The sequence below is a fragment of the Amphibalanus amphitrite genome, unplaced genomic scaffold (assembly GCF_019059575.1).
Source record: "Amphibalanus amphitrite isolate SeventyFive unplaced genomic scaffold, NRLGWU_Aamphi_draft 000034F_arrow, whole genome shotgun sequence".
NCBI lineage: Eukaryota > Metazoa > Arthropoda > Thecostraca > Balanomorpha > Balanidae > Amphibalanus > Amphibalanus amphitrite.
In genome coordinates, this window is record NW_024881530.1 from 1497483 (window position 1) to 1513561 (window position 16079).

Genomic DNA, 16079 nt, shown 5'->3' on the forward strand with positions numbered 1-16079 from the left:
ATTACTTGCCCTCATTTACCTTAATGACCTCGCTGACATCACTCATAACGAATCTCTATTTTACGCAGATGACACATCACTATACGCATCATACTCACGAAACCCCTCACAGCTCATTGCGCTTCCCGGGCAGCGACCCGTAGCCGACTCAAACCGAGACGAAGTTTTTAAATCCTTACAAACTGACCTTAATATAATTTCTAACTTTGGTACAGATTGGCTCATCAGTTTTAGTGCGGCTAAAACCAAACAGGTAATTTTTAGTCACGTGACGTCTTCTCACTCACCATCGTTGTCATTCGATGACAGTTGCATACCTCTGTCAAGTAGTCACACTCACCTCGGTCTTACACTATCGACGGATCTGAGATTTCACAACCACATCAATATCATAATTAAAAAGGTTAATACTGCGCTAAGTCCCCTATATCCAATCGCTAAATATTTACCACGTGACATCCTAAACCAGATATACAGCACCTATATACTTCCAATATTTGACTACAGTGACATTGTATACGACGGACTAATAACGACCAAAGACAAACTACGACTAGAACGACTACACGCAAGGGCAGCACGTCTAGTGACGGGTGCGTTATTTAACACATCTCATAACAAGCTCCTTTTAGACCTAGGCTGGGACACCTTAGAAACACGACGAAAAAAACACCGACTGATATTTTACAACAAGCTGATAAATCATTTCGCTGACTTGCCGCAATACATAAGGGACATACTACCACAAACCAGACAAGACAACACGGGTCGTGCTCTTCGCAATGCCACCAATCTCACACTCCCAAACAACAGAACATCACTTTTTAAACAATCTTTTATTCCTAAGACGACCAGAGATTGGAACATTTTACCAGAATCCATCAGAACCGATCCCAGCCTCAAATCCTTCCAACGAGCGATAGAGACCAGACTTTGTGCAGGGACCGTCCCACCATATAATAATACTGGATCAAAGTTTGGAAACATTCAGCATGCAAGACTTAGGTTGAACGCAACTGTCCTAAAAGCTCATCTCTACCAAATCCAAAAATCTTCTTCTCCCTGCTGTGAGTGTGGGAGCCCAAAAGAGACTGTAGCACATTTCGTTCTAAATTGTCCCCGTTTCCAAGTGCTACGCTCTGAACTTTTCGGACAAGTTTCAATAATTATACCCATATTTAACAACTGTAACAGCGTATCTAAACTTAACTTATTGCTGTATGGTAGAGGCCTCAACAAAAACGATCAGATCAAAGTAGCGAAATTATTCCAAAATTATATTATCAAAACTAAAAGATTCTAGAACCAATAGCATCCAGCGGCGGACGGCGGGCCGGACGGTTCGTCGTGTCGCCTGGGGGTAGCAACTTTAATTTCAACCAGCGAGCGGTGGGTGTGGCGCGGCTTGGCGGTGGTCAAACAGACTTGTTTTCATATTATGTTGTGTTTTTTATGTAATACTCATGTTTATTTTATACTGATTGATTAAGAGAGGTGCTTTAATTTAAGAATTTTTATTCTTTTGCACCAATCTTATAATATTTTTGTGTATGTTTTGCTCATTTGTAATGTTGAAAATAAATGTGTATGTATGTATGTATGTATCCCAGCGCAGCTTGGCCGAATAGTAAAGGAATCTTGGCTTGGCCCGGCCCAGGTTCGGAACAGTCCTGTGAGCTGTTCGTTCGCCTCTGGCGCTGGCGCCCATAAACCGATGACGAAACCGCTGACGGATGACTGCCGTCCTCGTCACTGCCGATCGTCATTGATTTTCTGATCACACAACGTATGTGTCTCGTGACAGATCGATCTGTACTGCTTCCATGAATACAGACTCGCGTCTTGGAGCCGGGGATGAGGGTATGCCCCGGTGTGATCGTGGATAAGTTTGTCGCAATGTATCGGACATCGCTACGGAACGCCGCACATTCATTTACTCATGAATGGCAACAGCGAGATGTCGATGGGTACGAGAGTTCAACGGTGTCGAGTTGATAAGGGTGACCAAACCGAGCATATAAATTAAAAGTTCCATAACTTATCCGGCTGTCTGCTTTATCAGGCACGTCCAGTAACCAGCATAGCACATAGACATCATCTGCACGTGTACAATTACATGTGCGCCATAACCTAAATTCCCGACGCCATAAACCCATCTGGGATATTAAACACCTCGCTGGCGCCCGTCTGATAATCGCTCCGCAAAGGAGGTCCTCACTCGTCGCGCGGATAAATACAGCTCTCCGGCTGATAAACAGAGCGGACGAGTCGGCGAGGCGGCTCAGCGCACCACAACAGGCTCGCCTATCATCTCCCATTGCGAAAGTCGCAGTTTATGGTGTTCTCTGGCGAGCGGGCGAACACAGCCAGCTGCAGTGGGCCGGGCGCGCGCTCTCTCGGCCTTCTGAGACGTCAGCTCTGGGCCGCTTGTAATACGGCGATTCATGGCGTCATAACCAGTGCCCAGCTCTGATTGCCAGTCGATACAGTGGGCAGCCAATCAGCGGCGGCGCAGAGCGCTGCCAGCGCTCGTAAACCGGGCCCGAACAGCCCCAGAGGAGCGCGCCGGCCGCCCGCCCGTCCCCGGTTACTGCCCGCTCTGTCCGTGGGGGTATGAAGCTGTCACTGAGAGTGGCACTGCAGCGCGTCAGAGCGGGGCTGGGACGGACAGAGAGCCGTCCAACGGGTCATCTGTCGGCCGGCTGAGACCTCGGAACACTGCAGCCACCGAGCGGCGAGCTCGGTTAGAAAGGTGCATTCTCCTTTTGCACGGATCTTTCCCGCCGCTGTTTCCAAGTCAGCTGGTCCCTGGCTCCTACCCTTGACAAGCCCGTATCGGTCCAATGAAGAACCATCTCGCGACGCCTGAGCGCCGACAGCCTCGGTACCTGCACCTGCTCATCCATCCGTGAACTCAGCTGCCCTTGACTTTATCTCCCCTCTCCCAAAAACAGCGTCGTCGGCGAGCACCGCACCGGCACCGAACCGGCAGTCCTCCCCCATCATAAAGATCAACAACCGTAATTTTGGCCCATTACGCAATAAAAATATTTGTAGCAGTCCGAGGCGAGGAGTCATTAGCAATAAATTGTCGGACCGGCCAGCACGAGCATAACGAAGAGCACACAGCAGTGCCGCAAAGTGGCGCCTCGCACGGAACTCGGCGGCATCTCGCGCTCGGCGGTGCCGGGGCTGGCTGGCCCTCTCCGAGCCCCGGAGACGCGCTGTTGTCTCCGTCAGTCTCCTGTGCCGCCCTATCTCGGCACCACGGAGCCTCTCGCCGGTCAGCGCCGTTCCGCGAACCAGCCATCTCACCGTCTCACCTCACTAGCTCACCACGGCGCCGCCAGCAACAGCGCCCGCATTTCGCCCACAGTATTGTATTGGAAAACGTTCGCGGCCAGTTACATTAGGCTAATTATAGAGGCGCGGTATGCCGTCGGCCGCTTAGAGCGCGCGTAATCGCAGCATTACTATCGACTAATACCGGAGCGGGGAGGCTGACGGCGCCGTGCAGTGCTGCAGAGCACGGAGACGAGCGGAGAGAGAACGGAGGGCTGGGGAGAGAGTGGAGAGCTGGGGGAGAGGGAACGGAGGGTTGGATGGAGAGGTTGGAGTGCTGATAACAGAAACGCTGGTCGAGAGGAAATAACCGAATGGAACGTAAAAGGGGCTCGTCGAAACGGTACATGGGAGCTGAGGCTCAATAAGTATCGAAAAGCCGTATGTCGAAGTCAATTAGATTAACAAGTGCAATATCACATACAACCATTTGCGCCGAGTTATATCTCGGTTGAATAACCCCATGTCCGTCTGACGTCTCCCATGTCCGTCTTCCCGATTCCACAATCCTCCCCTCCACTGCCCCGCACCACCGTCGCCGGAGCGCCGCGCCGGCTCGAGCCGCAGACAGACAGACAGCGCCAGCAGCGATGGCACACAGCTGAGGGCCCATTGACTGGAGCAAGCGGTCTCCGGCGCCGCGGGTCGCACTCTATCGGCCACTATCTACTACGTAGTGGCACCGCCGGCGGCACGGTCCGGGCGGTGGCGACCAGCTGGGCGCCCCGGGCGCCGCGCGCCGGCCGGGGGCGCCCGGACACCGCGCCGCCGCGCCCGCCGCCCCGGGCGCCGCGTCATACAACAGGTCCAGCTCGCGCCCAATAGCCCGCGGACGCCCGAACCGCTGGACCTCAGCATTTCAAGGTCTGAGCCAGACAGAGCATCAACAGCGCGACGAAAATCGGACGGGCCGCAGAGCGACACCGGCGCGAATTGCGCGACTTTTGGCAACAGTCGTACACGCTCACGGCTGTCAGAGAGGGCCGCACAGACTGCCTCAGAGTACCTCACGGCACATTCTAGCGCGTCGCCGTGCGTCTCGGTGCGTCTCGGTGCGGTGCGTCGCTCCCAGGACCCCCTGAGAAAGGTGGCGGCCGTTCTGCGCAGCCGCTGTTGTTTGGCGTCTGGCACTCCGATCGGCGGACGGTCGCCGGGTAGCCAGCAGACCAATTACCGGCCGTGAAATCGCCTGTTATTCCGTCCCGCTCTCCATTATCGGCCGACAGGCGAGGTTTGTCTCTGGCCGCTCGATGGCCCGGCCAGGTTATTGCCGACGAGTTCGTCCGGTCAGAGCCGGTCGAAGCAGGTCGGAGTCCGGGCCAGGCTTGTCGTTCTTCATATCCCGCATTTTCGATGCCATTGCTCACCTTCCTAGATATATCACGATTCCTCGATCGGTGAGGATTTTGAGCGCGCTCGGTCGGTGATGGGCGAACTCGACCGCACCGCCGACCTCCAAAGCGGTGTGGAGTGGTGACGAAAAACGGGCACCGATCCGGCACGGGCCGCCGCAGCAGCACAAGAAGCCCGCCACAAGAAGCGGGAGGCGTTTTTCGGGCGGAGCCGGCGCGCCCCGCCGCCGTCCGCGACTGGCACCGTCGGCAGCGGCGGCCGACGCATGGAAATAGATCTGTCAATCACGCGGGGCTCGCCTGGCCGCCTCATGGCCCGCGCGCGGTCAGCTCCGCGGAGGCGCCGGGGTCAGGAATGTCGGTAATTAATGCTCGCTGCCGGTGATACCATCCCGACACGCGGCCGGAGCCGCCCACCACACGGCCGGTGTCGGTGACGAGCCCGGAGAGGTGGCGGTGGCCGCGGCGCACGCGGAGGTGGCGCCCACCTGTCCGTCCCAGCCGCTCTAATTCGAGCTAGCGCCTGCCCCTTCTGGGTCAGTCTGAACAGTGCTCTAATTACGGCATCCGCTAATGCAAAACCGTCTCCGTTTACCTGACTGACTGGAATCACTCGAATCAATCACCTCGTAAACCTTGCCTCCATATTCACCTGTTTGGACCCCGTGAACCGTTAGTAGGGGTATCAAATAGCATCGGCGGCGGCGACCCGCCGTTTATTTGCCACCGCGTCTAACAGAGGTCCATTTTGCGTTTTGTCTGTTTATTTGTCCGGCGGTGTATTGACATTTGGTGTCGTTTACCGGCCGCCCCACTCCACTGTATACAGCGAGAATGCTCGGCGCGGCGGCGGCGTCTCACATCGACTCAGACTCGGCGCCGGGTGCATTAACGATCTCCATCGTCACGAGCTGACTTGGTAAATCTGCGCCGAGAAAAAACGACCTGTGGTAACAAACTCGGTCGATTTACAGCGAGATACGACAGCACGGCGTGTCTTACGTCACGGTCGTAGTAAACGAAATGGAATGTCTTCAGCTGAAACAACGACTAACAAATGATTTATTCATACCTATGAGAAAAGTTTAATCGGGCACCCTGTGACTTATCTTCCCTGGAAACATCACTCGTCCCGATTCATAGGAATCAGCGGACGGCGAGCGAGTCAGCTAAGATGATTAGTAACGCGAATACGAGCGCCAGGTGTGCGTCCCATTTTCATCTACTCACGAGTCTCATTCCAGGCACGTGACCCGAGTTTCGTCAGCTGACAACCGCCATTCGATTTTACAGTCCCGTCGTCGTCCCTTCGTCAACAGCTGTAGGTCATCAGTACAGCTCAATGTCACAATCACTTTGCAGGCGGCGACCGTGACCGTGTGGCCGGTCGGCGCCGCGCCTGAGCGCTCTGCCGGTTCCGGTTGTGGTTCCCCGATCGGGATGGTTCCGGTTCGATCCCCATCGGCGCTCGCTGTTACGGAGCCGCCTTCGCGACCGTGTGTTGAAGTGCTGTGACTCAATCGATGGCGTGTTTTGTGAGGTGTGCAACAAGTGGGTGGTTAACGATGATTGATTTTGGCTGAAGTCGTGTCAGTCGGTGGGTTTGCTTATGAACAAGTAGCCGATTAGTTACCGGCTAATCACAGTCGGGTTTCCCGGTGGATGACCGTCTCTATTGACTGATCGGACAGCGGCTGCCAAACGGTGAGCCGTAATTGGCTACCGAGCTGGCGTCGTTAGGTTACCACATACCTCGTATCTGGTTACCAATCAACTACCAGCCTTCGACTGACCACCATAGCTCAGAACGGAGCGGGCCTCCCGAGCCAAATGATCCTTGCCTGGCCCTCATATGTTCTTCAGGATGCCAGCTACTTATCTCGGGGCAGAAATTAACAGTCACTGCTAGTTAGCAATCCTCGCGGTTCGTCTTTGGCCAGTCTGATCAGCCCGTCTCTCGTCCGTCTCTTGCTCGTCTAAACCTCTCTCGTCAGTCGTCAGTTGTCTCTCGTCCGTCTCGCGTGGGTATCTCAGCTGCTTGGAGACCATTTTTAGGTATTACTTTTTCAACCGAATTCATGGTTTGTTTAGTGCCCATACTTCGTCTCTGATGCGTCTCTGACCCATCCCCAATCCGCCTCCAATCCGTCTCCAAACTATCTCTGGTCCGTCTCCGGCCGTCACGATAGCCCGTGTCGGTATCTCACCGCTCATCTCGGTTCGATCTCGGCCACCTTATCTCGCCCTCCCTTTGATGCGCCGCCTCGCCGCACAAAAATTGTGGTCACATGATCGTAAAACGACCCGATTGGGGCCAACCCGAGCGGACCGGCCCGCGTGGCGCTGCCCAGCCGAACCCATAAAGCAATCATCATCTCGAGGACAACCGGACCGTCGACTCACGCTCCGCACTGGTGAGCGGGCTATTCTGGTGTCCTTCCCTGATCTCTGCCAAGCGTTTCGACTTAAGCTCAGGCTACACTATCAGCGTTTTTTCGGTTTCTGCGTGATTTCGGTTTCCGCGTATTTACGGTTTCTGCGTTTTTTTCGTTCCGGGCGGCCGCCGCGTGGACGACGTTGTTTATAGCATAGTGATGGATAAGTGATCAAATTAATTAATTATTCATGTTAAATATTATCGTGTTTTAACAAAATTATAATTAAATAATTGTTATAAATATTTTACAGCTAACAAGAATATATTTTCGATCATAATCATTTGTCAACTTAGTTACAATTATCATATTTGAAGCAGAATGATGAGCTTTTAAACACATCTTGTCTTCTTTAATCATGAATTACACCATTTTCATTATTTTCATTTGAAACTGCTCCATCGTCACAATATCATTAGTAACAATCACTTCTAATCATTAATCACTAAAACGAAATCCCGCAGAAACCGAAAAAAAGTTCACAGCTCTGAACTTTTTTTCGGTTCCGACTCGTCGGTTTTTGCGGGTTTTCGTTCCAGGGACGCCAGACTGGCAGTGTAGCTTGCGCAATGCATTCGCTATGAGGCGAACTTGACGACGCGAACCGAAATCCCGCAGAAACCGAAAAAACGTCGGAATTCATGCTAGTGTAGCTTAGGCTTTACACAGCCCTCGACCAAGAATCACACCGAGCCGGATCGAGCTGCGCCAGCAGAGCGCGTAGGTATAAAATAGACTGACGAGCTGCGGGGTTCTACACGCCGGTCACCGGCATGACTCTTCTGACCGGTCTCTCTCTCTCAAGCGGGGCTGACCGTGGGCAGAGGAGGCGTTACCCGTCGGCCACTGTCCAACTGATAACATATGTGCCGGTGGTTGGCAGCAGCCCGTTCGATTCAAGATACATAGCCGAGGCGAGGCTCTCCTTGGTAGACTGTAATGACAGGTTGCGGATTAGTGGATTGATTGAGCACAGTGACTTCATGGCTTAGATGAAACGGATGAAACGAACCATGTCTCTAGCTTCTAAATCCGGATGTTTCAACAGATCCATTCACTTCTGGTCGATTAGATTTAAGCTAGCTCTATACCTACGGTGTCGTCTCTCATTTACATTTCATCCATTCTCCCTGAATATCTGAAACTTCGATGAACGTTTAAATTCTAATCGCTCTCTCGGTTCCAGTCTCCCTCGCTTCTTCCATTCATACTACTGCCTTGGTTTTATATCTCTGATTTTTTAAAGTATTTTTCCAGAGTTCCACCACGAAATTTGTCACTTTCCCCACCATCCTCGTCTCCATCGTCACAGTCTGCACCCGTCGTCCCTCGGCGCCAGCTCGGCGACTGGCGGCGATAGCTCTCCGATGGGGAGCGATTAGCTCGGAAAACTCCCTGCCTCGGCAACACAGCTCGCCTAATGAGTGCTCCGTGACCGGTCGAAACGACTCCCGTCGCGTCGTGGTGTCGGCGGTGTCGGGAAATGTCAGGGCGGTGTCAGGCTGTTCTGTCAGCGACATCGGGTACTTTCGACAGGGTCAAGAAGGCATTTGGGAGCGCCCTGACGGTTCCGATGGTTTCGGACCTTGCTTGAGCAGTCATTGGCTTAAAACAGTCGGAGTAAGCACTCAGCGGAGTACTGATTTTCCACCTCGATAGCAAAGAGGCACCAGAGTCCGCGTCACCTCCCTATTCTCCCCTGTCCACCGGCTGCGGGTCGCCGACCGGCCGCGGTCTGCGTCTCATCAGCAAACACGACAGTGGCCAGGAGGAGGAGGGGCTCCTCTCCGAGCCCGTCTCGGATCACTAACCGCGCGACCCGCCTCGCCTGTTGGCCCATTAATTCGCCGGTCCGTATAAGTACGGCGCCTCGCCGGGCGGACCCACCGTGGCGTGGCCGGGCCGCTGTCAATCAGGGCATCAGCGCCGCCTTCCTCCCACCGGCACCGCCTTCCTCCCACCGCCGCCGCCACCGGCCGGTGCTACAGCGCTCTCTCCCCGCCCGCTCACACCCACCAGAGCCGATACATAGAGACAGGATGGGAGGAGGAGATGGAAGCGCACACGCAAGAGGTTCCGGTACGACCGAACACGCTATTTGCTCCACAAGCCAGCGCACTTTGGGATCTCATTAGTGACGAGACAAAGCATCGCCACCGTATTTGCTGTTGCTGAGATTCTAAATTTATCGGTCTCAGCTGATATCGTTCTTGGCTCTAAGAGGCCCACACTGACAGAATAACCAAATTATGCAGCACCGGCGACATTTCGCCAATAAGCACTGCTGTGACAAGCATCTGCCAAGCCTTCAATCCATCATCAGACTCATATTTACGGCTTCAGTTAGCTGGCCCACTGCGTCCAGAATCGCACGGGTGCTTACGAGCGCTCTACGTCCGGTACCTACACGACAGCCCTGGGAACTCGGTGCGCCGCAATCGTCCGCTGTGCGCCGTCCATCTGGCGATAAAGCGGCGCAAGTTTCACCCATGTATCAAAGCCCGTGTGACATACCACCAGAGTTTCTCCAGTGATGCGCGGAACGTAACGGCTCGGCTGCGGCCGCGGCGGTGGTAGTGGCGGTGGGGCTGGTGATGATGATGATGTAAGAGTTGGTGATAATGATGGTAGTATTGATAGTGGTGGCTGGCGATGGCCACGACGGCGGCGACAGTGCATTCTTGAGAGGAAAATGGGCATGGTGACGGATATGGGGACGATATGGTGAGAACTGAGACTGCTGATAATAATTTGTCGGAATAGGACTCAACGGTGCAGTGGCACAAAGCCAGTGACAAAAGAGTGGCCAGAGTCAAACGTCGCCCTCGCGCTACCAGAGAAGCGAGAGAGGACAGTGGAGGGAGGAGACGAAACACGACCGATGCCATCAGCGCCGGTCCTCTATCCCAGATCGTCCCTCTCGTGGGTCCTGTTCTGATCGTATCCCGCCTCCAAGTGACCGCAGCGGCACCGTCCGACGGATAACTAGGCAGGGCCGTGGTGTCGGATTTCAGATATCGAGGGTCGGAGGGACTCTGAGATGGCTCTGGAGACCAGCGTAGGCTGAGAAATGCCACAACCTGACAGCGAAAGAGTCAGGGTCATATTTGTGTCCCCATCTATAGTCAGTCCATCACGAAATATTCGCCCATGAACATCGTTTGATCGGCCGTCGCCACCTCTACACCCCAGCAGCACTGCCAAGCAGCAGCTAGCAGCTTAGTGGCGAAGGCTTCACGATAGAGGCGAGAGTCCAGCCACCATCCAGGTCACCGTTGATGTTTACGGTGCATTGTCTGTCGACGGCGACCACCCGTCGTTCCGGCGCGTCGCGGCCGGCCCCTCCGTCCCTGGCCCCATCTCAGACCGCATCTGTCCGACTGGCCCGGCCGACTGGCCGGCCTGTCCTTGCCCCGCTCCGTCCATCTCGATTTCGCGGCCCTGTCGGCGCGCCGGTGCGGTGCCGCGATGGACCGCGCCCCGTGCAGATACATCACGGGCCTCTGAGGCTGCTCAGCGCTCCGCCGCAGGACTCCGCGGTCATCTCGGACTCCGCGCAGGACTCCGTGGACTCGCACCTCGGCAACATCTTCGGTTACTAGCAAAAGAGTTTTAAGTGCAACCAAAGCAACCTCCCAGTCGAGAAACGCTTCACCATCTTCACCTGCAATGTCCACAAAATCTCCACCGCTGGCATATCAACAGCCTTCAAAATCGCTTACACATAGCCACAGCCTCAGCCACAGCCTCCCGGTCTCCGCAGCTGCGCCTCAGTGGCAGCCGGCCGCGGCCGCTGCAGTTTACGATAATTGCCGGTGAATGCCGTGCAGAGGCGGGCGGCGGCTAGTCCGAGAGGTACCATGGACGACAGGCCGGTCGCACAGACGGCGGATTACCATCTCAAAGCGGCCGTATAAACTCGGCATACACTGGCGGATGGCCAGATGGCCGGCCGGCCGGACAGAGCGGTCGACTCAGGTCGGGACGGCGACCGAACGGTGTCGCCACTTCCCCCGAGTTCTCACGGGGATATACCAGTTTATGGCGTCATTGAGCGACTCACAACACTGTGCTGGATGTGTGAGGGGCAGTCATAAGCGCAGACTCGGGCAATCTGTGCGCAGATGAGGGCTATTACGGTCGGTGCCGCCAGCTGGAGAGCGCGCGAGCATCGAGCGAAACGCGGGCCGAAATGGGTACGTATTATTTAGGCCAGGGTTCATAATGTCCAGGGCACAATGTGTCCAATGCTCGAATTGGCCAGTGCCTTGAATTGGCCAGTGTTCACATTGTCCAGGGATTACATGGTCCAAAAGTGGCCAACTGGCTGCAGATAGGGTAAATTCAAAGAGGCCAGGGCTCATAATGTCCAGGCACGATGTGTCCAGTGTTCAAAATGGCCAGGGTTCATAATGTCCAGGGCACGATGTGTCCAGTGTTCGAAATGGCCAGGGCTCATAATGTCCAGGGCACGATGTGTCCAGTGTTCAAAATGGCCAGTGCCTTGAATGGGCCAGAGTTCATAGTGTCCAGGGATTACATAGTCAACCCAACCCAACCCAACCAAACCTAACCTAACCTAACCTAACCTAACCTAACCTAACCTAACCTAACCTAACCTAACCTAACCTAACCTAACCTAACCTAACCTAACCTAACCTAACCTAACCTAACCTAACCTAACCTAACCTGCCAGATACATAACCACTTAACCTAAAAATATTTGATTTACTATTGCCTGTAATCTCTCCTAAGGCATTGCCTTCGGCACTGCACTGCTTTGCATTGAGCTGATTCCGTGTTTTTTACATAATGACGTCACTTTCAGTGACTATGTAATCCCTGGACATTATGAACTCTGGCCCATTCAAGGCACTGGCCATTTTGAACACTGGACACATCGTGCCCTGGACATTATGAACCCTGGCCATTTCGAATACTGGACACATCGTGCCCTGGACATTATGAACCCTGGCCATTTTGAACACTGGACACATCGTGCCCTGGACATTATGAACCCTGGCCTCTTTGAATATACCCTATCTGCAGCCAGTTGGCCACATTTGGACCATGCAATCCCTGGACATTATGAACTCTGGCCCATTCAAGGCACTGGCCATTTTGACACTGGGCATAGCGTACCCTGGACATTATGAACCCTGGCCAGAATGAATGCTCCCCGGCCGAAATGGCGAGGAGAGCCAGCGCGTTACCACGCAGCAGCTCGACTAATCTGCAGTCGCTGCACCGAGATGCGCTCATCGATCATAAAAATCCTTGAGGCTGTCCGTGGGCCCCGCCTCCCATATTTAGTCCGTAAAAACCGGCCTGGAATTTCCGTAGTTTGCTCGCAGTTCCACTCTGACTCGCCGGCCGCGTGTTACCCGGCTTGCTCGCGCGGCGGCGTTGTTTTTGACGTGACCAGCGGTGGCCGACCCTCAGAGCCACAATCATTAGCGGACGAGTTGTTATCCCCTGCGCCGCCGCCGCTGCCGCCGCCGCCGCGACCACCCGACGAAAACATAAATACCGGCCGATGAATCAAGCCGGCCTGCCCCGCGTCGGACCCCGGTGCTTCGCGGAAGGCCGTTACGCCCGTAATGGTGCGCGCGCTGTGTTCGCGGCACACCGCGCGTCATCAGCCGAGGTCAGGTAGACAATTTCCGCCGTGACCCCGCGCTCCGGCGTGACCCGACTGCCGGTGACGTCAGCCCTCGTGTCCCCTTCCCCTCCCCTCCCCGCGCGCACCCGCGCAGCGCGTGAAGCCACCGCACCGGCGTCGATCCGAAATCGATTAAAATTCGCGCCGGCCGAAAGCCTGGGAACCGCGCGAGGCGGGCGTGCACGTAATTAAATCGCCCCAGACCACTAATCGTGCCGAAAGAGGGCGCAGCGCTCCATTTGGCCTCGACCAAATACGCAAACAGTTACACTTTCCCATGCAAATACGCCTAATGACGGGTGCGTCTGCGGCGGTCCCGCCGCATGGCACCGAGGTTGATGCACCGAAAAGCGGTAATCACGTGAGAAGTCGCCGCAGAGGGTGACGTCATCGTACGGGGCCGGCCAGGCGCTCTGCGTCCGTTCTCACAGTTCGGGACGGCCCGTTGCTCCAATAAATTACACCTGTGCGCATATGCAGAGCAGAAAATGGCGTTTTCCGCGGACAGAGCCGGCCATCATCGCGTGGCACGGTGACGGCGGACTCCCATGGAGCGGACTGGCGTCTCTCTGCGCAACGACCCGCGACGGGCGACACCTGGAGCCACGGAGAGCAGTCACTCGGGTCTACCAGTCGCGGCTGACACAGGGGTCCACAGGACCAGCGACACTGGGCGACACCCGTGGGTTCGCATGAGAGGAGAAACCGCGACCCAGCGCACCTGTCGATCCGGATGGCCGACCGTCTAATGTGGCGGAATGATCGGTTTGGGACGGAGCTCTGTCCAGACCGAGATCGGACCCGGCATCCTGGTGATGATCCTATAGATACAGCTTCACTCGATAACGGTTCGCCAACTGAATGCAGTGTTCGGTTTAAATAGGCGAAGTAAACCGCGACGAGCGTACGGCTACCAGTCTATGCGGTGAAACCAGCTATCGGGCAGTGCGCTGGAGCTTGTCGAAACTTCAACATTTCGAAGTCCTTGAATAATGAGATTCATTAGAGAAAACGCAGTTCTAAGTTTCGGACCGTTTTATGGGCAAGAGCATCTTTGCTTTTCCGTGTTTTCGTTTTACGATGCAGAGAACGACGCAAGTGCGCTTTGAAAATGTTAAAACCATCCTGGACATGGTTTCAACAAGATCGTTACCTTTCGATAACGATCGCAGAAGCCATATAATCGAGTTTTATTCATCGCATTGGCTGCTTGAAACTCATCGCACCTTCCTAACTGCACTTTATGCTCAACCGTTACTCATTTTCGCTCTAAAACACAATTATAGAGCCGACATGGGCATGTGGAACACGCGGCCGGGTCCTGCGGGCCGGTCAGACCCGGCCACTCTCAGCTCCACCCATGAGCGGTGGCTGGCGGGGTGCTAAAGCGGCTCGCGCTGTCGGCACTGTGCAGCGCCGGCCGCGCCGCTGAGATACCGCCCCTGTTCCGGCGCACCGGGATAAGATCGGCGCTGGACGGTCCCGATGACCGTAGCGGGCCCCGCCGGCCGCCAGCGTGGACAGATGTCGCCTGCTTTACAGCCGGCGACCCCGCTCAGCCAGGTCGTCTCATAAAACACGACAGGCCGGCCGGGGTGAGCGCACGGACCCGTGAACCGAGAGTGCAGCAGCCGCCGCTCAGATAAACGCGACTTTTGCAGACATCCGAGTGTACCGGGTCCGTGCTCGCTCTTCATGAAATTGCGCGGCCGGCTGCTTTGCATCGGATGTGCATTCCGATTTGGAGTTTGGTCTGTTTCGGGTTATGGAACAGTGTACGTACGGCAGCTGCGGCAGAGGACGGATGTCACCTCTGTGTTGAGCGGGGGCAGCTGAGGCGCCCTTTACGGCCTCTTTGCGCTGTCGCAGCGACGGGGGGTGACCAGCCCCGAACTGCCCCAGTAGCCTCGGCGGTGGCGGCGCAGGGGCGGCCATTGTGCCGCCGCCGCAGTCGCCACACCAGCGTCGCGTTGGCCGCAGTGCACCGTAACTCAGGCTTTACGCCGTGCACGGCGATAAAATCTGCAGCTCTAACGGCGACCCGATGACAACAATCAAACGGGCTCAATATAATCGGGCGCCATTATCTATTGAGGAGCGACGCGAACAAAATGGTTTTAATTTTCATGCCGCCTTGCCGGCATCAATTACATTTACAGTTGGTGTTTGCAGCGCGGCGCGGCGCTGGTGGCGCGCCAGAGACGGCGGCGCAGCGGGCGGCACCGGCGCCGGCGCGCGCAACTCACCCTCTCTGCCATGGGAACCATCCGGTCCTCCCAGCTCCCGCTGGTTCCATTGGCACACGGGAATTGTGCCGATAGAATATACGGGCGCATCCGAGCGGCTATTTCGGCCGTCCATACCCGGTGGCCACACTCCATCTCTGCGGCCACGTCCGGCAGTCGATAGAGAGAATTTCGGCCCGTCTTTAGAGGCCCTAATCCTCAGAGATATCGCCCGGCCGGCGCGGCCCGATAAGCTAAGCCAATCGGACATAATCACAAAAGGCTGCCTCGTGCACTATCGATTCATCAGTTGCAAATCAGATGACGTGCATCTCTCTCCAGCGGAGAGATGGCGAGATAAAGACCCCAAATCCAATTGCCTTTGACTCATACCGCCTGATAAGCCCACACATACAACTGTGTTCGACAACATTGCCGCCACCATAGACAGCTACTGTATTCATTTCTAATGTAAATGACCTCAAGTAGGATTCAATAAGATTAGTCGTGACACGTATCTGAAGTCATCATTTCAACACGCTAAGTCATGAGCCAATTTATCTGCAGCTTACTCTAAAAGAACATATAAAGCTCGTAATCATTAGCGCCGATCAACATGAGGAAGCCACTGGAAACATTGCTCCGACCACGCAATCGCAGCATCTGCATGACCTAACGCTTATATCACATGTCCCGTGCATGTAAACTCCGTTCCTCTCGGCCCCGTGCTGACGTCACGCCCGCGCTGACGTCACGGGGGGTACTGAGCGCTCACCTGTCCGTCGTCCATGGTGTGGATCGGGTTGGGGATGACGATCGCTTCCTGGGCGTCCGCTAGCATGTGTCCGGCACGCATCAGTACTGTCTCGGGCCGGGACATGTAGCGAGACGTGTCGTACATATGAGCGTTGGCCGCCTGAGGGTACAGACACAGTGACATGGGGTCAGTGGGACGATCATGGCAATCTGTCTAGAGAAGAGAACAACACAAGACAGAGCAAAAATGAAGAGGTGAAGGTGTTGGGTACGCGTGTAACATACAAAGAATGTGCAAAAATTGAAG

The 16079-nt window shown here is 55.1% G+C and overlaps 1 protein-coding gene across 7 annotated transcripts in view; it reads right to left on the minus strand.

The window, feature by feature from the left end:
* Positions 1–16079, minus strand: part of LOC122370373 (transcription factor AP-2-epsilon-like) — a 105498-nt gene that overhangs the window by 68644 nt on the left and 20775 nt on the right. For all 7 annotated transcript variants that reach the window (XM_043345940.1, XM_043345915.1, XM_043345933.1 and 4 more), the window contains exon 3: positions 15792–15932. In XM_043345940.1, coding sequence (XP_043201875.1) covers positions 15792–15932 — 141 coding nt within the window. The remainder of the gene's footprint in view (positions 1–15791; positions 15933–16079) is intronic.